The sequence below is a fragment of the Capricornis sumatraensis genome, chromosome 13 (assembly GCF_032405125.1).
Source record: "Capricornis sumatraensis isolate serow.1 chromosome 13, serow.2, whole genome shotgun sequence".
Taxonomy (NCBI): Eukaryota; Metazoa; Chordata; class Mammalia; order Artiodactyla; family Bovidae; genus Capricornis; species Capricornis sumatraensis.
Window position 1 is genome coordinate 81,009,291 of NC_091081.1, and position 17,777 is coordinate 81,027,067.

The window sequence follows — 17,777 nt, forward strand, 5'->3', positions numbered from 1 at the left end:
GACAAAGCTCTGTCATCAAAGCTATGGGTTTTCCAGTAGTCATGCATGGATGTGAGAGTGGGGCCATAAAGAAAGCTGAATGCCGAAGAATTGACGCTTTTGAACTGTGGTGCTGGAGAAGACTCTTGAGAGTCCCTTGGACTGCAAGGAGATCAAACCAGTCAATCCCAAAGCAAATCAATCCTGAATATTCATTGGAAGAACTGAAGCTGAAGCTCCAATACTGTGACCATTTGATGTGAAGAGCCAACTCATTGGAAAAGATCCTGATGCTGGGAAAGGTTGAGGACAGAAGAAAAGGTCAACAGAGGATGAGAATGGCTGAAGGGCATCACCGACTCAATGGATACGAGTTTGAGCAAATTTTGGGAGACAGTGAAGGACAGGGAAGCCTGGCATGCTGCAGTCCCTGTGGTCTCAAAGAGTCAGACACGACTGAGTGAACAATACTTCCCTACCCTCTTGAAGTTAGGCAACTATGTGACTCATTCTGGCTAATGAAATATGAGTAAAAGAAATCTGTGCCACTTCCAAGGTGAAACATATTATCGCAACTGTTCCAGCCTCCAGGCCCCTCTTCCCTTTCCGTAGCAATCACAGAAGCCTGTTTGCTTCAGTGGTGCCTCAAGATGAAAGAAACTTGAGGTATGAAGCCATCCTGTGGAGGTCAGGTTCCCTAGAGAGCTGCATAAACCCAGTGAATTTTAGGAAAGAAAGAAACCTTGAAGCCACACAGTTGGAGATTATTCTTTTACTGTAGTATAACCCAGCCTATCCTGACTGACATAGCTGGTGAAGAGAAATCACAGAACAGACCTAAGGCAAGCTCTGATATCCTTCACTATTATGCTAAATTTGGCTAAAACATGGAAAAATAAAAACTTAAGGGTTGGACAAAGGGGAAGAGAAACTTGGTGTTAATTAAGCTTAAATAGGTTTTAGAATCACCTGGAAAAACCAAACCACCACTCTTCCCTTCAGGGAGCTCAGCACTTTGATTAATCCCATTATATGACACAGCTTCTGAGGAAATCAGAACATTTTGCTATTTTCAATGAACTAGTGTGGGAACTCTGATCAGCTTGGTTAAGTGAGTCAGTTTTTTGGGGGTGGATTATAGTCCTATGTCTATGTAGTAAAACTGGACTAAGCAAGACTAGGCTTTATTTAGAGAGTAGCTGCTGGTCTATTTCAATTTTTGATTAGGCCTGTTGATACCCACATAAATCTAAGAATGTCTGAACATACCATGTAATTTATTTAATATTCATTTGCATTAGGAAGGCTAAGATTCTCATTTTCTATTAGTCCCACTATTTAGGTGAAGGTCAGACAAGCATCTTTCTCCTAAACCTTCACTGTATCACATCCATACAGTCTAGAATTTATAGTAAAGTCAATTGATTTAGGAATAAAAAGTGAACATGTAACTTTCCGAGCAATACAATCCCTGAAGTACTCATTAAAAAATGGTCAATAATTATGACAATGATTAACGGCACAATTCAAAAGCAAAAGCGTTCTGTTAATGTGCAGTAAACTGAGCAACAGGGATGACCCTAGAGTGTCTTAGGGCCAGGGCATGCTCTGCAGCTAAGACTCAGCCCAATAAGAACAATTTATAACATGCTTCTTGATTTAAGGTGCTAACAGGTCAGGTTCTCAGCGGTAGTTCTAAAACTATTTCAATCAGCCTTATTTTTAGTAACTGACCCACCTGTGACTGTCAGGCCTCTTCCTAAAAGCTTTATATTTTACTGCATTAAATAATAAAAAATTTATGACATTTTGACTCCACTTGTTTGACTTCATATGACTAGAACGCTAGATTTTTAATTTTAAAAGATATGCAGCAAGCAACAAAGATTTATTGTATAGTACAGGGAACTATAGTATCTTGTAATAACCTATAACAGATAATCTGAAAAATAACATATATATATATTTAACTGAATGAGCCTTGCTGTACACCTGATACACTGTCGACTATACTTCAATAATATATATATATTAAGAAATACTTTATAATAGTTACCAACCAAATCACTATCATTTTCATATTTTACCTAATGACCCTGCTTCACTGGCACACATACATGAGCATGCACAAGCACAGAACACGCAGGACCTGCTTGCACTCCCATTTTATGATGCCTTTTTTATTTAAGCCTGGCTGATAGACTGTCACAGGGGAATGAAGATACTGATGGCTCAATAACAGAGCTTCCGTGTATATGTTTATTTTCACACTGTATAGGAAGTTACTTATAAATGAACATAGGTATAAGGCACTCAGAATAAAAGAACAAACATGTACTTAATGAAAAGAATCAATTTCTGTAACACAACAAACACCTGCATCCCACTTTTTTTTTTAACAACTGGCAACTCTACATGCACACACGCACAGAAAGTAAGGACTGGTAAATCACTGGTATAATGATTGATACAGCTGGTACAATCATTGGCACCTTATTTGACACAGTCACTTAGGAACTGTTAAAAAGTATAACCTAGCATCTGGATGCTAAATAAAAGGGAGGGGAGGCTAAATAAACAGGGGAGTCACTCTACTCCCTTCTCTTTCCAAGTTTTAGGAACTAGTTTATTCAAAAACTAGACATACACAGGACCATAACCACTATCTTTCTTAAGTAACCTCAGAATGGTAGGTAGTTTTAAACAACTTTAAAACTTAAGCTCCTTTTGAATATCCCAAAGTGTTTTTGCACTCTTCTGCAGACGAGCTTCTTCTTCAGGGGCCAATTTTACTTTTATAAGGTCAGTAATACCACTCTCCCCCAGGATACAAGGAACACTGAGGAATACGTCTTCATTTATTCCATAGAGACCCTTAATTCTGGTGGAAACTGGATGCACTCTCCTAAGATTCTTCAAAATACTTTCTGTTAGGTCAGCTACAGAGAGGCCAATGGCCCAAGAAGTATAACCTTTCATTTTAATAATCTCATAGGCACTAGCAACCACATCTTTGTGAACATTTTTCCACTGCTCGGGATCTTTATCAGTTCCTATATCTAAGTTCAGTTCCTTCAGAGGGACACCAGCGATGTTCACTCCACTCCACACAGGAACACTTGAGTCTCCATGCTCTCCAAGGATCCACCCATGACAGCTTTCAGAATGGATACTAAGCCTTTGCCCAATCAAGAAACGGAAACGGGCAGTGTCCAGATTACAACCACTTCCAATAACACGGTTTTGGGGAAAGGCACTCAACTTCCAGGCTACGTACGTCAAGATATCCACCGGATTGGAAACCACAATCAGTTTGCAGCGGGGACTGTACTGAACGATACTGGACATCATTAGCTTAAAGATGGCCACATTTCGCTGGACTAAATTAAGGCGTGTTTCTCCTTTTTCCTGGCGTGCACCTGCCGTGATAATCACGAGGCTGGAGTTTGCAGTGACAAAATAATCTCTGCTGGAAACAATATTTGGCATTTTCGCAAAAAGGCTGCCGTGCTGAAGATCCATGGTCTCACCCTTCAGTCGGCCTTCATCAACATCCACCAGGGCGAGTTCATCGCTCAAGCCTTTTAAGAGGATGCTGATAGCACAGGCCATGCCAACCGATCCAGTTCCTACGATGGAGATCTTACTGTTGCGAACAGGCTCCTCCAAAGTGCAATTCTTCATCAGCTCACACTTGACGGTCGCCATCTTGGACGCGAGGGCCACGGCCCAGGCGCCCCCGAGGGAAACGGCTGCCGGCGGGCGGGGGCTTGGGGCCATTCCCAGGCATAGGAAATTCGCCCTCACAGTGCCCGCTCTCTGGCTGGCCCGCAGGATTCCCACAGTCCAGCTCATGGCTACTCACTTGAGAGGTGAAGGCAGAAAGCAGCAGGCACCCTTAGAAGCTCCAAAGGAAAGAGCTGTGACCGTTGGCCGGTTCTCAGCCCTCAATGCGGCTGTGTAAGGCCGGGGCCTCGCGACAGCTCCTCCAGCCCCTCCAGCCTGCTACTGCGGCTGCGCAAGGCCGAGGTCTCGCGACAGCCCCTCCAGGCCGCTACTGCGGCTGCGCAAGGCGGGCTCAGCTCGCGTGGCCTCTAAAGGGCCTCTACGAAGTATCAAGAGGGGAGGGTACTTCTAGCAAATGAATTCTGGAGTTAAAAGTTTTGGAAACTCATTAATTCTAATGCATTGGAGAGAGAATTACACATACTTAGATGGGTAATGAGCCAACCCAGATCCTTGGGATTACTTTTCTGTTTTTATGACATATGCCAATAAAAATATTTCCATTAAATACACATGAAAATACGGTTAAATGTTCTTAATGATATTCCTGCCAAGAATGATCAACCAGGTGCGAATCCTTTGTCTCCCAATGGCCTCCTGCACCATTTTCCTGCATCTGCGGGAAAAGCAGGCCTTCTGTTTCCCGCTGTACCCATTTCAAGAACCTTCTATTTGGAAAAACTTCCGCTGCCTTTATGCCTATTAGCAGGATCCTGATGACAGAGGGAAGGAGCTCACTGTGAGCGAAACAGTAAGAACTCAGAGGGTTACTTCAGTTCAGTTCAGTCGCTCAGTCGAGTCTTGACTCTTTGCGACCCCATGAACTGCAGCACGCCAGGCCTCCCTGTCCATCACCAACTCCCGGAGTTCACTCAGACTCACGTCCATCGAGTCCATGATGCCATCCAGCCATCTCATCCTCTGTTATCCCCTTCTCCTCCTGCCCCTAATCCCTCCCAGCATCAGAGTCTTTTCCAGTGAGTCAACTCTTTGCATCAGGTGGCCAAAGTACTGGAGATTCAGCTTTAGTATCATTCCTTCCAAAGAAATTCCAGGGCTGATCTCCTTCAGAATGGACTGGTTGGATCTCCTTGCAGTCCAAGGGACTCTCAAGAGTCTTCTCCAACACCACACTTCAAAAGCATCAATTCTTTGGCGCTCAGCCTTCTTCACAGTCCAACTCTCACATCCATACATGACCACTGGAAAAACCATAGCCTTGACAAACAGACCTTAGTCGGCAAAGTAATGTCTCTGCTTTTGAATATACTATCTAGGTTGGTCATAACTTTTCTTCCAAGGAGTAAGGGTCTTTTAATTTCATGGCTGCAGTCACCATCTGCAGTGATTTTGGAGCCCCAAAAAATAAAGTCTGACACTGTTTCCACTGTTTCCCCATCTATTTCCCATGAAGTGATGGGACCAGATGCCATGATCTTCGTTTTCTGAATGTTGACCTTTAAGCCAACTTTTTCACTCTCCTCTTTCACTGTCATCAAGAGGCTTTTGAGTTCCTCTTCACTTTCTGCCATAAGGGTGGTGTCATCTGCATATCTGATATTATTGATATTTCTCCTGGCAATCTTGATTCCAGCTTGTGTTTCCTCCAGTCCAGCGTTTCTCATGATGTACTCTGCATAGAAGTTAAATAAGCAGGGTGACAATACACAGCCTTGATGTACTCCTTTTCCTATTTGGAACCAGTCTGTTGTTCCATGTCCTGTTCTAACTGTTGCTTCCTGACCTGCATACAGATTTCTCAAGAGGCAGGTCAGGTGGTCTGGTATTCCCATCTCTTTCAAAATTTTCCACAGTTTATTGTGATCCACATAGTCAAAGGCTTTGGCATCGTCAATAAAGCAGAAATAGATGTTTTTCTGGAATATCTCTCATGAAAAGGAAAGCTCCTGGTCAAGAGTCCTGATTACAAATGACTTCTCATGTAAAAAGATGATGATACTGTATCTTAAATGTCTTTAAAATGGCAAATTTTGACCCAGGCACAAATCAAATTGCTGATTAAAGTAGTTTGTACAACATGGCATCTTATATGAGATGTAATTCTTACTTAATTATGTAAGTATATCTTGCATTCCCCTGCATATCTCTGGTCAGTCTTATGAACTTCCTTTCAAATTTCTAACAAAATAAAAAATTTACATTTGATGAAATGATGTACATATATTTGTATACACATACACACACACACACACCCTTAAACCCAATAAACTATGTAAGTCCAAATAAAAATAATGGTACTTTCTCCTCACTTATATAAACAGAAGTCTGACCATGTAATGATTTCTCAAAGCTTTCCTCTCATATAAGAAAGTGGTATGCTCTCCCCTAATGGAGCTCTTGGGCTTCCCTGGTGGCTCAGTGGTAAAGAATCCACCAGCCAAGCAGAAGATGTGGGTTCAATCCCTGGGTCGGGAAGACTCTCTGGAGAAGGAAATAGCAACCCACTCAAGTATTCTTTGCCTGGGAAATCCCATGGACAGAGGAGCCTGGCGAGTTGCTGTCCATGGGGGTCACAAAAGAGTTGGACACACTGAGCAACTAAACAGCAACATCAAATGGAGCTCTTGGATATGCAGGCTCCTCACAGGGGGAAAAAAAAACACCTGTGTATATGTACAAAAAAATACTGTTTGATGAGACGGCTGGATGGCATCAACAACTCGATGGACATGAGTTTGAGTGAACTCTGGGAGTTGGTGATGGACAGGGAGGCCTGGCGTGCTGCAATTCATGGGGTCGCAGAGTCGGACACACTGAGCGACTGAACTGAACTGAACTGATATATACATATATTCCATTTTAGAATACTAAATCTTGACAAAATGAATATTTTATATTCAGACTTGAAAAGCTATTCTCACTCTTCCTGCCACTGAGCTGCAGTCCAGGAAGAGAGGAACAACAAGCAAGGGACTTGGTGAGGGTGAGCAAAGTGTGGTGATTAGCAGAGCTCCTGCATCCTGTTTCAGGATGACTTGCTGGCACCCTGTTTAGACGGCACAGCACAAGCTCCGTGATACATAAATGGGAACAGCACCATACATATGAATTCGCTTCACCCTGGTGGTCAGATATATGGTAACCATTTATCAAATTAAAAAGTGGAATCCTTTAAATGATCTTTATTTAATGGTGGCTGACATCTTAGGGGAATCCCCTTAAAACACCAACTTCTGATACCTACTGTTTCTTTTATCTGAGTCATAGCTTAAAATGTTTTAACCTGATGCCTGCTCCCACCTTCTCCCTACAATGACTCCTTTCACCAGTCATTTTCCTTATAAGTGTTCTTGAGGATGAAATTCAAGGACATAAAGACTTAGTTAGATGGCTTCTTTCTATATTAATTTTCTTCCTAGAGTTTGAACCTGTGCAGGAATACAATCACTATGACAGCTGCCTCTTCAGTTTTTCCCCTTAGCCACAACTAAATCAATTTTGAAAAAAATAACACTCTCTAAAAGTATCTCAAACACAGCCTTTTATTTATAATAAGTCTTGCGATAAGAAGGAAAGAACTAAAAAAGATGAGATGACTTCAGTTCAGTTCTGTCGCTCAGTCGTGTCCGACTCTTTGCGACCCCATGAACTGCAGCATGCCAGGCCTCCCTGTCCATCACCAACTCCCGGAGTTCACTCAGACTCATGTCCATCGAGTCAGTGACGCCATCCAGCCATCTCATCCTCTGTCGTTTCCTTCTCCTCCTGCCCTCAATCCCTCCCAGCATCAGAGTCTTTTCCAGTGAGTCAACTATTCACATGAGGTGGCCAAAGTATTGGAGTTTCAGCTTTAGCATCAGTCCTTCCAATGAACACTCAGGACTGATTTCCTTTAGAATGGACTGGTTGGATCTCCTTGCCGTCCAAGGGACAGACTCCCCAAAAATGGAGAAAGTCAGCTACAGTTAACCAGCTCCCTAATGACCTTCTATCTTAGGTGGCTCATTATTCCTTTTGAATGGAAAATCTAACTCAAATTAGCTATTCCAAATTCACTTTAATATTACAGCTGAAGGCAGGATTATGCCATACTACTATTGGTTACAGCACTTAGGAGGGAGGAAGCAGGAAATAAAGATGACCAGTGAGCAGCTGAACCAACATTGGTTGTAAACTAAGTCACCTGGACTTCCATCCCTAGCTCTCGATGCCCTTTTTCTCTCTAGGAATCCAGTTCAAATATTCTACCCTCTCCTAAGTTTTTTACAGTCTCTCAAGGAGAAGTCTTTTTAAAAATCTGCCACCACTGTGTACCTCTCTCCATTACAGGATTTATCACACACAAACGTAACTACTTAAGAAACTGTCACTCCAAAAGGAACACCTTTTATTTAACAGCATATCTTTATTCTCTAGCACAGAGCTTGGTACATGATCAGGGATTCAGTCACTGTTCATGGTAGAAAAGAATGAGGAAATAACTACAGAACTGAGTCAAGTAAGGCTCTGGGAGCTAACAAGTGAGAATGAGATGGAAATACAGGGCTGGAGAATCCATCTGGTGTGGAGTTTTGAATAAAGGGGTAAGGAAAATGGTGCCTATTTGGGGTTTTTTAGCAAGGTTGATACAATAAGTTTCAGATAAAGCTATGAGTAAACTAAAAGATTTCTTAATCCCTTTCAAAACTAGTATCCACCTTTACCAAGTTAGAACATAAAATTAAAAAAGAGTATACAGTGCTAGAAACACAGTAAAATAAATATGCAATGGCAGAAGGAATATTTTTATCCTTGGAAGTTATTTAAAATATTTTTTTCTATGGAAAGTTTTAGAAAAAATAATCCATGCGCAAATGGATTTGAAAAAGAAAAAAAAAGATGCAATGAGGGTTGTGTTAATATTACAAGCAGCAAGCAGAGCATTATATAAACACAATTATTTTTTTAATCTTGTGATTTAAAAATCGTACCATGCAAACTGTAGTTTTTAAAAAATTAGTGGGCTGTGATTCTATTGCTCATAAATACACGCTCTATCTAACTTTGTAATCCTCATATGGGGGTCTTTACAAATCACAGAACCTGAAAGTATTTTCTTTCATCAGCAAGAGTGGGACTGCTTGGGGAAGGACAAAAGCAGGGCCACAAAGCTCTGTTCTGTGAGTAGAACAAAGGTAGAATGTCAATTCAAAAAAAACCCAGGGACCAACTTCCTACTTATGGTATTCAAATACTGTAACATCAACTCGGAAGCTGCTCGTATTAATCATTAAAAAGGAAAACATGAAAACATGGCACAAAGAAACTAAAATTCATTAATGTGTGTTTAAACACACTAAATCATATCTAAAAAGTGAGAAAGAGCCTATGGTCGAAAAATTAAACTAACTGCATAGGTGCTGTTTACTAAGTCAGCTCATTTATTCTCTGCAATTGGACTAATAATACATGTAATACTGTAGTCCTCAGTAACAACAGCCTTACCCATCCGAAAAAAAAAAGAAGAACGTTTGTGTATGGAAGTTACTTTCAATTTGAGGTAGAAACTTAAGTTATCTTTATTAAAAAAAAACTCCAAACTGCTAAAACAGATTTAATTTCATGTTGTAAAGGTTAAAGCTTAATTTGCCTCCATCAAGGCCATGAACAGGGTCAACAGCAGCTGGGAACAGTAAAGAAGGGAAGGAGCGTCCCAGGTGGGCGAAAGGACAAGGCTCTGTTGCTAGAAAGAACATGACCTTTCAGCAGGCGTAGACCTCTGACCACGACAAAGGATGAGAGGAACAGCTAGACTCTCAACGGTGGCACTCCTGACATTTTGGAATAGACTATTCTTTGTGGCCTGTCCTATGCACTGTTTAGCATAGGGATGTTTAGCAGCAGCCTGCAATGCAGGAGATGGGGGTTCGATCCCGGGGTCGGGAAGATCCCCTGGAATACGAAATGGCACCCCACTCCAGTACTTTTGTCTGCGAAATCCCATGGACAGAGGAGCCTGGCAGGTACAGTCCATGGGGTCCCAAGAGTCAGACAAGACTTGCAACTAAACCACCACTGACCTCCATCCGTTAGATGCCCCCCTGCAGTTATGACGGCCGAGAGGACCTCCAGACACTGCCAGCTCTCTCTCGTGGCTGGGGGTGGGACCCAGCAAAACCGCCCCCCACACCTCCCCCACCCCAGCTGAGAATCAATGAGTTAAAGCATAAGCAGGGGCTGGGCCACAGAGGGACTCATAAACCGTATCAGGGAACCTGGAACGTACTCTCAAGGGAAGAAGGAGCCACTGAAACAACACGGCGGCGTGATCAGATTTCACCCCGCAGAGCACCTCCTCCGTGCAAGGCTCTGGTGGGTGCCGAGGACACAGCAGGGAACGAGGGAAATGAGGGTGCCACCTTCTTAGAATTTAGGTTCTTTTCGCAAAGACAGAAACAGTTTCTAAGTGGTTAGTGTAACTTCATTTTACAACAAGCATTATGAGGAAAAGAAAATCGGGCAACACCAAAGAGGAACTGAGTGGAGGGAGTGAAGAGGCTCTTGCATGTGGACAATTAATCAGATAGTCTGGGGAAGTGTCTCTGAGGAGGGGAAATAAATCTGGGCTGAAACCCCAGATGGCCACGTGGAACCAGCCATGCAAAGACCCAGGGAAGGAGTGTCCTGGGCAAAGCTAGAAAGGCTCTGTGCAGAAATAAGGCTGGTGTGCCGAAGGAACAAGAAGGCCCAGGGCCAGGTTAGTGCAGGGGATGGGAGGGGTCCTTGTGGGGGCTCAGGTGAGGTCAGCGAGGTTGGCGGGGCTACATCCTGTAAGATTTCCTCAACAGGAGACGCTGAAGGGTTTCTAGATAAAGGAGTGACGTGATATGGGAAAAATTCTAGGGAAAGTGAAGCTGAGATACCAGATAAGAAACCATTTCAATACACCAGGCAAAAATGGAGGTGGAGAGAAAGAGCCGGGCTATGTTTAGCAGCAGAGCTAACAAGCACTCATGGTTTAGATGAAGGGAAAGATGGGAAATGAGAGATGATTCTCTGCTGGGTTTTTGGCTTGAACGATTGGGGAGATGGGTGTGGCACTCACTGAAATGGAAGAGACTGAGGGAGGAGCAAGTTGGGGAGAAGGTAAGGAAACCCAAGAGTTCTGGTGAGGAGCTGGGGCTCTGACATGCCGTGAGACACAAGAGATGGACCACGTGTGGTTTCAAGGCAAATCTGAAGGTCAGGCTGGAACTGTATATGTGGACACTGTCAGACTGTAGATTGCTTTTAATCACTGGCACCAAGGACTGAGTTCAGATGGAGAACAGGGGTCCAAGTGTGCAGCCACCTGACACGCCAATGCTTCAGGGTCTGCAGGGGACGAGCCGGCAAAGGAGACACACACAAAGGGTGAAGTGAAAGGCACAGAAGCCAAGAGACAGCGTCCATGGAGGGGAGAAGGCTCACTTGTGTCAAACGTTGCTGAGAGATCAAGTAACAGAAGAGTAAAGACAAGACCTGGACCCGGCAACACGCAGGGCACCGGAGCCCTGACACCAGCAGTTTCAGGGGTGCTGGGAAAGAAGCTGGACTGAGGATAAACGGGGGAGGAAGTGGAGACAGGGATCACAGGCAACTCTTTCAGAATCTCTTCTATGACAGGAAGCAGGCAAATGGGCTGGTAGCCGGAGAAGACAAGACTTCTAGGTGGGAGAAACTAGAGCACGTCTCTACACACTGCAGCAGAGGGAAGGCCATTGATCAGCAAAGGCTGGGGATAATTACGGGAGTGAGGTCCTCGGGCAGAGGCAGGTGGGAGGAGGTCGAATGCCCTCATGGGGGTGGGGCTCTGGTAGCAGCATCTCTTGGGTCTCACAGGCATGTCAAAAGGCCCACCATATCCATGGTATGGCTGAAGGCAGAGGTGATTGGTACAGCCTACCTCAGCTGCAGGCAGGTGTGGGGAAGATGAAGCCCAGCGTGTCCTAGCCGCGTGTGGAGAAAGACTACGGCAGGGCCAGGTAGGAGGCAGGCAGAACCAGCGTTAGCTGTGATTACACGCGTGGGGCAGGAAGGTGCCCCCAGCCACAGGGCTGTGGGGGCCGAGTAGCAGCAGGACTTGGTGACACATCAGACTGAGGGGGGAGAAAGCGTGTGGTCATGAATAAAATCCAGCTTTTCAGTCTAGGCAGCACTGCTGGATGGTGGATGCTGCTGCCATTCACCCAAGTGATGCTGGGAGTAGGCTGAAGGCTGAAACGGGAAGTAAATGACAGTTCAAGTGGAACCACACACGACCCCAGCAGGACATCCAAGATCAGTGTCCAGTCAAATGCGCCCACGAGCTAGGAGTTCAGGGGTCTGGCTGGAGATGCGGTCCTGGCAGTTGTCTGCATGAGGAGGAAGCCACTGGAATGAACAGAACCATGGAGAAAATATAAGGGCAGAGGAGGAAACTACAGTAAACAGGGTGGCGGGAAGCGAAAAACAGCAGCCAAAGCAGGGTCATGAAAAAGCACAAAAACAAGAGCTTTGAAAGCCCCGAGTCTTGTCACAGCTAACACTGCTTAAAATTGTTAGAAGTATTTCAGTCAGGAAAACTACAGAGAATATTTCATATTCTGATTAATAAACTGAAAGTGAAAGTGCTGCTCAGTCGTGTCCGGCTCTTTGTGACCCCACGGACTACAGCCCACCAGGCTCCTCTGTCCATGGCATTTTCCAGGCAAGAATACTGGAGTGGGTTGCCATTTCCTTCTCCGGGGGATCTCCCCAACCCAGGGACCAAACCCAGGTCTCCTGCATCACAAGCAGATTCTTTACTGTCTGAGCCACCAGGGAAGCCCAATTGATATATTTTTTTCCATACTTTTAGATATTTGTAAGTGACTAACCAATAAGAGGTTGGAGCAGGAAATGGCAACCCACTCCAGTGTTCCTGGCTGGAGAATCCCATGGACAGAGCAGCCTGGTGGGCTACAGACCATGGGGTCGCCGAGGGTCAGAGGTGAAGGAGTAGGTGCCTCTGAACAGAAAGCTTAAGGGGAAAGCGTGCGCTCTCAGGTCTTCACCCCACAGCGCTCTGGCCAGAGATCAGCTCACGTGAGCCCAGTTTTCTACGCTCAGGGGAAGAAAGTAAGGACAAAGGAAAGGAGAACACGCGACACCGAGGCTGCCAGCCCTCCAGTGGCGTTAAGACTGAGAACGCTCTTCAGGTACTTAGGCCTGATTTGGGTCAGGCCTGGAACGAGAAGGCTTCTGAGGCAGGGCTTATCTTCCCTGGTAACTGTTGCACATTCTTACTGTAATATGCTGGGGGCCCTATTTTACTTATAGAAGGAAACTGATGGGTTTTTAAAAGAGGAATGTTGCCAATATGCCAAAACAGCTGAATCCCTTCTTCCCCCCTCCCTTGGCTTGAAAAAAAGTACATCAGTCATTATCTTCCATTTTAAGCAGAGCAAGCCCCTTTGACTCGGTCTCCCTGTCACCCAATTGCTTCTCCACACTCACAGAGTGCCTCTCACCACTGGGAGGCCCAGCCCATCAGAGCTGCCCTGGAATGGGAAGGAAGGGGTATAGAGATGTTCTTGTCACCTCAGACCTGAATTTAACCGGTACACAGTGCCACTTCCAATTAATTTAAAAATGATTCTAGGAAAAACATTCCTCAACACTTAAGCTGTTTGAAGGCCCGAGAGCTTGACAGATGGAGCCATTTCTGCAAGGTCATGATGACGTGTTCTGAGTGGTCAAGGAGGTACCATCAGGAAGAGGAAGCCAGGCTGGGGCTGCTGACAGGCGGTAAGCAGAATAAGAAACTGAAGCTCTCTTCCTGGAGGCAGAAGCTGGTAGAAATCTCTGGAAGCACTGAAGCTAGACTAGGCGAAGACACAGAAAAATGTTTCAGCCTCTTTTCAGACTTCCCCTGCAGACCACTCAGAAGTGGCTACCAAGAAACCATTTGCCAGGAGACTCCAATTTGTTTTTAATCTTTAACCTCAACCAATGAATAGTATATAGCAAGAAGTCTGCTTCCTTCTCAGATATCTTAGAAGTGGAAAACTCTAAAGCTTTCCCTTAGTTTTATGTTACATATGGCATTTGAGCATTCACCCTACAATGCTGCTTTCATCTGAAACATAGTGTAAGAATAAATGTACTTAATACGAGATATACCAGAATATTGGTAAAAACTGAAATTAGCAAAAAGTCAAGAGATCTGACTGTAATTAGCAAAAGCCCTCAAGCTGGTCATAAGGTAATTAAGAAGTGGGCCTAAATATTAATATAAAAGTATTCCTAGCAACAGCTACCAAAAAGAGACTGGAGAAAGTAAGTTTTATTAGAGTACATCCCATATTGTCTCAGAGATGAGGTGTAACAGTCCTTCCTGTAAAAGATCTTTCTTAGAATACATTCAGATGGCCAACAGGCACATGAAAAGGTGCTCAACACCACTCATTACTAAAGAAATGCAAATTAAAACTACAATGAGGTACCACCTCAGACCAGTCAGAATGGCCATCATCAAAAAGTCTACAAATAACAAATGCTGGAGAGGGTGTGGAGAAAAGGGAACTCTCCCACACTGCTGGTGGCAATGTTGGTCCAGCCACTATGGAGAACAGTATGGAGGGTCCTCAAAAAACTAAAACTAAAAAACAGAGTTGCCATTACGATCCAGTAATCTCACTCCTGGGAATATATTAACAGAAAACTGTAGCTCAGAAAGAGACACGCACCCCTATATTCACAACAGCACTATTTACAACAACCAAGACATGGAGACAACCTAAACACCCAGCAACAGATGCGTGCATAAAGATACGGTACACACGTGCACAACGGAATATTACTCAGCCAGAAAAAAGAACAAAACAATGCCACTGGCAGCAACATGGATAGATCTAGAGGTTATCATATTGATACTAAGTGAAGGAAGTCAGAAAGAGAAAGACAAATACCAAAGGATATCACTTCTATGTGGAATCTAAACCATGACACACAGGAACTTACCTACAGAACAGACGAAGGGAGCCGACTTGCAGTAGCAGGGGGCAGGGAGGGCTGGCTTGGCAATCTGGGACTAGCAGGTGCAAACTAATATACAGAGAATGGATAAACAAGGTCCTACTGTAGGGCACAGGGAACTACATTCAATATCCTGTAATAAGCCATAATGGAAAAGAACTTATTAAATAAGATCTCCCTTAGACCAGGAAAGGGCTTTTCTGGTGGCTCAGCTGGTAAAGAATCCGCCTGCAGTGCAGGAGATCTGGGTTCGATTCCAGGGAAAGGCTACCCTCTCCAGTATTCTGGCCTGGAGAATCCCATGGACTATAATAATCCATGGGGTTGCAAAGAGTCGGACATGACCAAGTGATTTTCACTTTCACTTACAACAGGAAAAGTCAAATGACAACTTTTAGAGAGATGTTTAAAATATGTTTGTTTTAACATGTTTAACTTTTAGTTTTTTAAAGAAAAACAGGTCTGGGCTTTTGAGAAAAAAGCAACCTATATTAAATGAAGAAGATTGGGGCTGTAGAGTAATCGCAGATCATTCTCATGAAAGCCTGTACAGCAGCAGGGTTTTCAGAGAGATAGGTAAAAGGAGACATTTTCCATATGTCAGACTGGCAAAACTTCAGAGTAACGAAAGCCACTAATGGCAAGGAGGCTAGGCAACTTGTATATATTGCTGATATCTTCTAAATTTTATACATTTTCCTGGGGGGACATTTTAACAACAGATATCAGAAACATTTTTAAAAAAATACACTTTGATTCAACAATAACATCTTGTCTTTAGAACACATTTCTTGACAAAACACAGTACAGAAAGACGTGTGCCCACAGAGGTTCACCATGGCGCCTGAGAGCAGAAAATCACAATCCAAACGCCGCCGGCTGCCCAGGTAAATCACAACTCACAGCTGAGCACCACACAGCCATTAAAAGCAATGGAGACTGAGGCACTCGATGGTGCAAAGATGTTCCTGTGACTATTCAGTGAGAAAAGTTCTAGAGTAGTACAATAAAAAAATATTTTACAATTATACGAACATGCCTATACAAGGTCTAAATGGATGTTTCTACTCTAACAAGTGATTACAACTCAGAGATTTCTGGTGATTTTTTTTTTTAACTTTTCTGCATTGACTTTTTAAGCAATATGTACATTTTTTTTACAAAACACAAAATCATCTTTGTTTAACGAAAGATAGGTCCTAAATATTTTTCTTTAAAAATAAATACCAATATATATAAATAAAAACAAATACCTCTTATCCCATGGTTTAAAAAAAAACCATTTATAAATTGATTTTTAAATTAAAATCTTGGGACAACTTAAGTATTTCACAATAAATGAAAATGTTTCCATTCATGGTTTTATTACTATCAAGGTTTTAGCTCCTGTGAAGACAACTGTAAGTGACTTGTAAATTTTAACTATACCAAGTACCATGAATATATTCTATACAAACTACAGTAAATGTTAGCAGTGGGTGATTCTGACAAGTATTCTGAGATAACCTCACCTCAAACAAATGTAGAACACAGGTCCATTAGGCATGAAAAGCTATAATGATTTCTATCATATTAATCAGGAATTTTTTATACACCAAATGCTTTTCCTTCAAAGGGAAGGAAAAAAAGACCAAGACAGTCTAACCATAAATATGCTCAACCTCTCAGTCTATACCAACTATAAACAATAAAAGGTAAAGAAGTCACCGTTTAAACAACTGTAGGTGGCACAGTTTTTCTTTTGACAATTGAGGGGTCACCAGTTAATATCACTAATGCCCTTATTACCTGCCTGAAAAGCACTTACTCTCCACAAGTCTCTAAACTTAACATGAACCCATACTAAATGTTCATTCTTTCCACAGTTCAGATGCTGTGATAATATAATCACATGATAAAATACCATAATTCAAAGTAATTGATGAGCCCATTCTGAGCAATCAGGCCATGCCCACAGCTGGTGAGCAGGGTGGAGCTGGTGTGGTGATGCCAGGCTGGACCTGCACTGATTCTGACTCGAAGGTAGGCAGGGATCTCACTTTAAACCCTGGGCACCCTGATCTGCTTCAGCTGGCTGACAAGACAGCTTCCACTAGCTCTCTCCTTTTCGGGAATCTCTTCTTAAATGATCTACCATTGTGTAAATTAAAATTTTTTCTTTATATCTGATACATTAAACATGTTCCATGTGAAATGAACTTCTACACTAACTCTGAAAAAACAATGAGTAAATCCAAAATATTTCTAAGAAACTGAAGAGCTCTGCTTTAGAGCTTCCCTGGCCACTCAGTGGTAAAGAATCCACCTGCCAACGCAGGAGACACTGGGTTCGACCCCAGACCCAGGAAGATCCCAGAGGCCGTGGATCAGCTAAGCCCGGGGGCAACAATTATGGAGCCCATGTGCCGCAACTACTGAGGTCTGCACGTCGTAGAGCCCGAGCTCCCCACTAGAGAAGCCGCCACAGTGAAAAGCCTCTGTACCGGGAAGGCAGTGCACCACAGCCAGAGAGCAGCCCCCGCTCACCGAAACCACAGAAAGGCCCATGCAGCAACCAAGACCAGCACAGCCCAAAATAAAATGTTAAAAAAAAAAAAAAGCTTTGCTTTAAGCATTTTCAACATGGTCCCTTTTAGGCCAGCAGATGGAGCTGTGAATTAAAACAGGGAACGCGAGCTGCTCTAGGTCAGCCACTAGAGGGCACCCTTTTTCATGGAACTGGTTTATACCAGAGATTTATTTACAATTTAACTATCTGAAGCAGGAATTGATTCTGATTTACATGTGTTTATCTAGAACGACCATCTCAATACTATGTGAATGCAAAGGCTGGGACCATTTTTGCTCAACATTTTTTGACTAAAACTTTTCCTTCCTCACAGAAGAATGATATTTCCTAGTTCAGTTCAGGCACTCAGTTGTGTCCGACTCTGCGACCCCATGAATCGCAGCACGCCAGGCCTCCCTGTCCATCACCAACTCCTGGGGGTCACCCAAACTCATGTGCATTGAGTCGGTGATGCCATCCAGCCATC

At 43.5% G+C, this 17,777-nt stretch overlaps 2 protein-coding genes across 4 annotated transcripts in view; both read right to left on the reverse strand.

Annotated features, from left to right (window-relative positions):
- Positions 1-17,777, reverse strand: part of TMEM242 (transmembrane protein 242) — a 43,377-nt gene that overhangs the window by 12,862 nt on the left and 12,738 nt on the right. The gene's annotated exons all lie outside the window — the stretch shown is intronic.
- On the reverse strand, positions 2,689-3,834 carry LDHAL6B (lactate dehydrogenase A like 6B). Of its 2 annotated transcripts, XM_068985311.1 has the most exons (2): positions 3,446-3,687; positions 2,689-3,271 (listed from the first exon to the last, which is right to left on the reverse strand). In XM_068985311.1, the coding sequence occupies exons 1-2, from the start codon at positions 3,685-3,687 to the stop codon at positions 2,689-2,691; spliced, it is 825 nt and encodes a 274-aa protein (XP_068841412.1). The 2 variants fall into 2 exon arrangements, with proteins under 2 accessions (XP_068841412.1, XP_068841411.1); XM_068985310.1 differs by having other exon boundaries at positions 2,689-3,834.

Excerpts from the sequence above, each read along its gene's own strand:
- LDHAL6B (XM_068985310.1), bottom strand. The coding sequence starts at position 3,834 with ATGAGCTGGACTGTGGGAATCCTGCGGGCCAGCCAGAGAGCGGGCACT.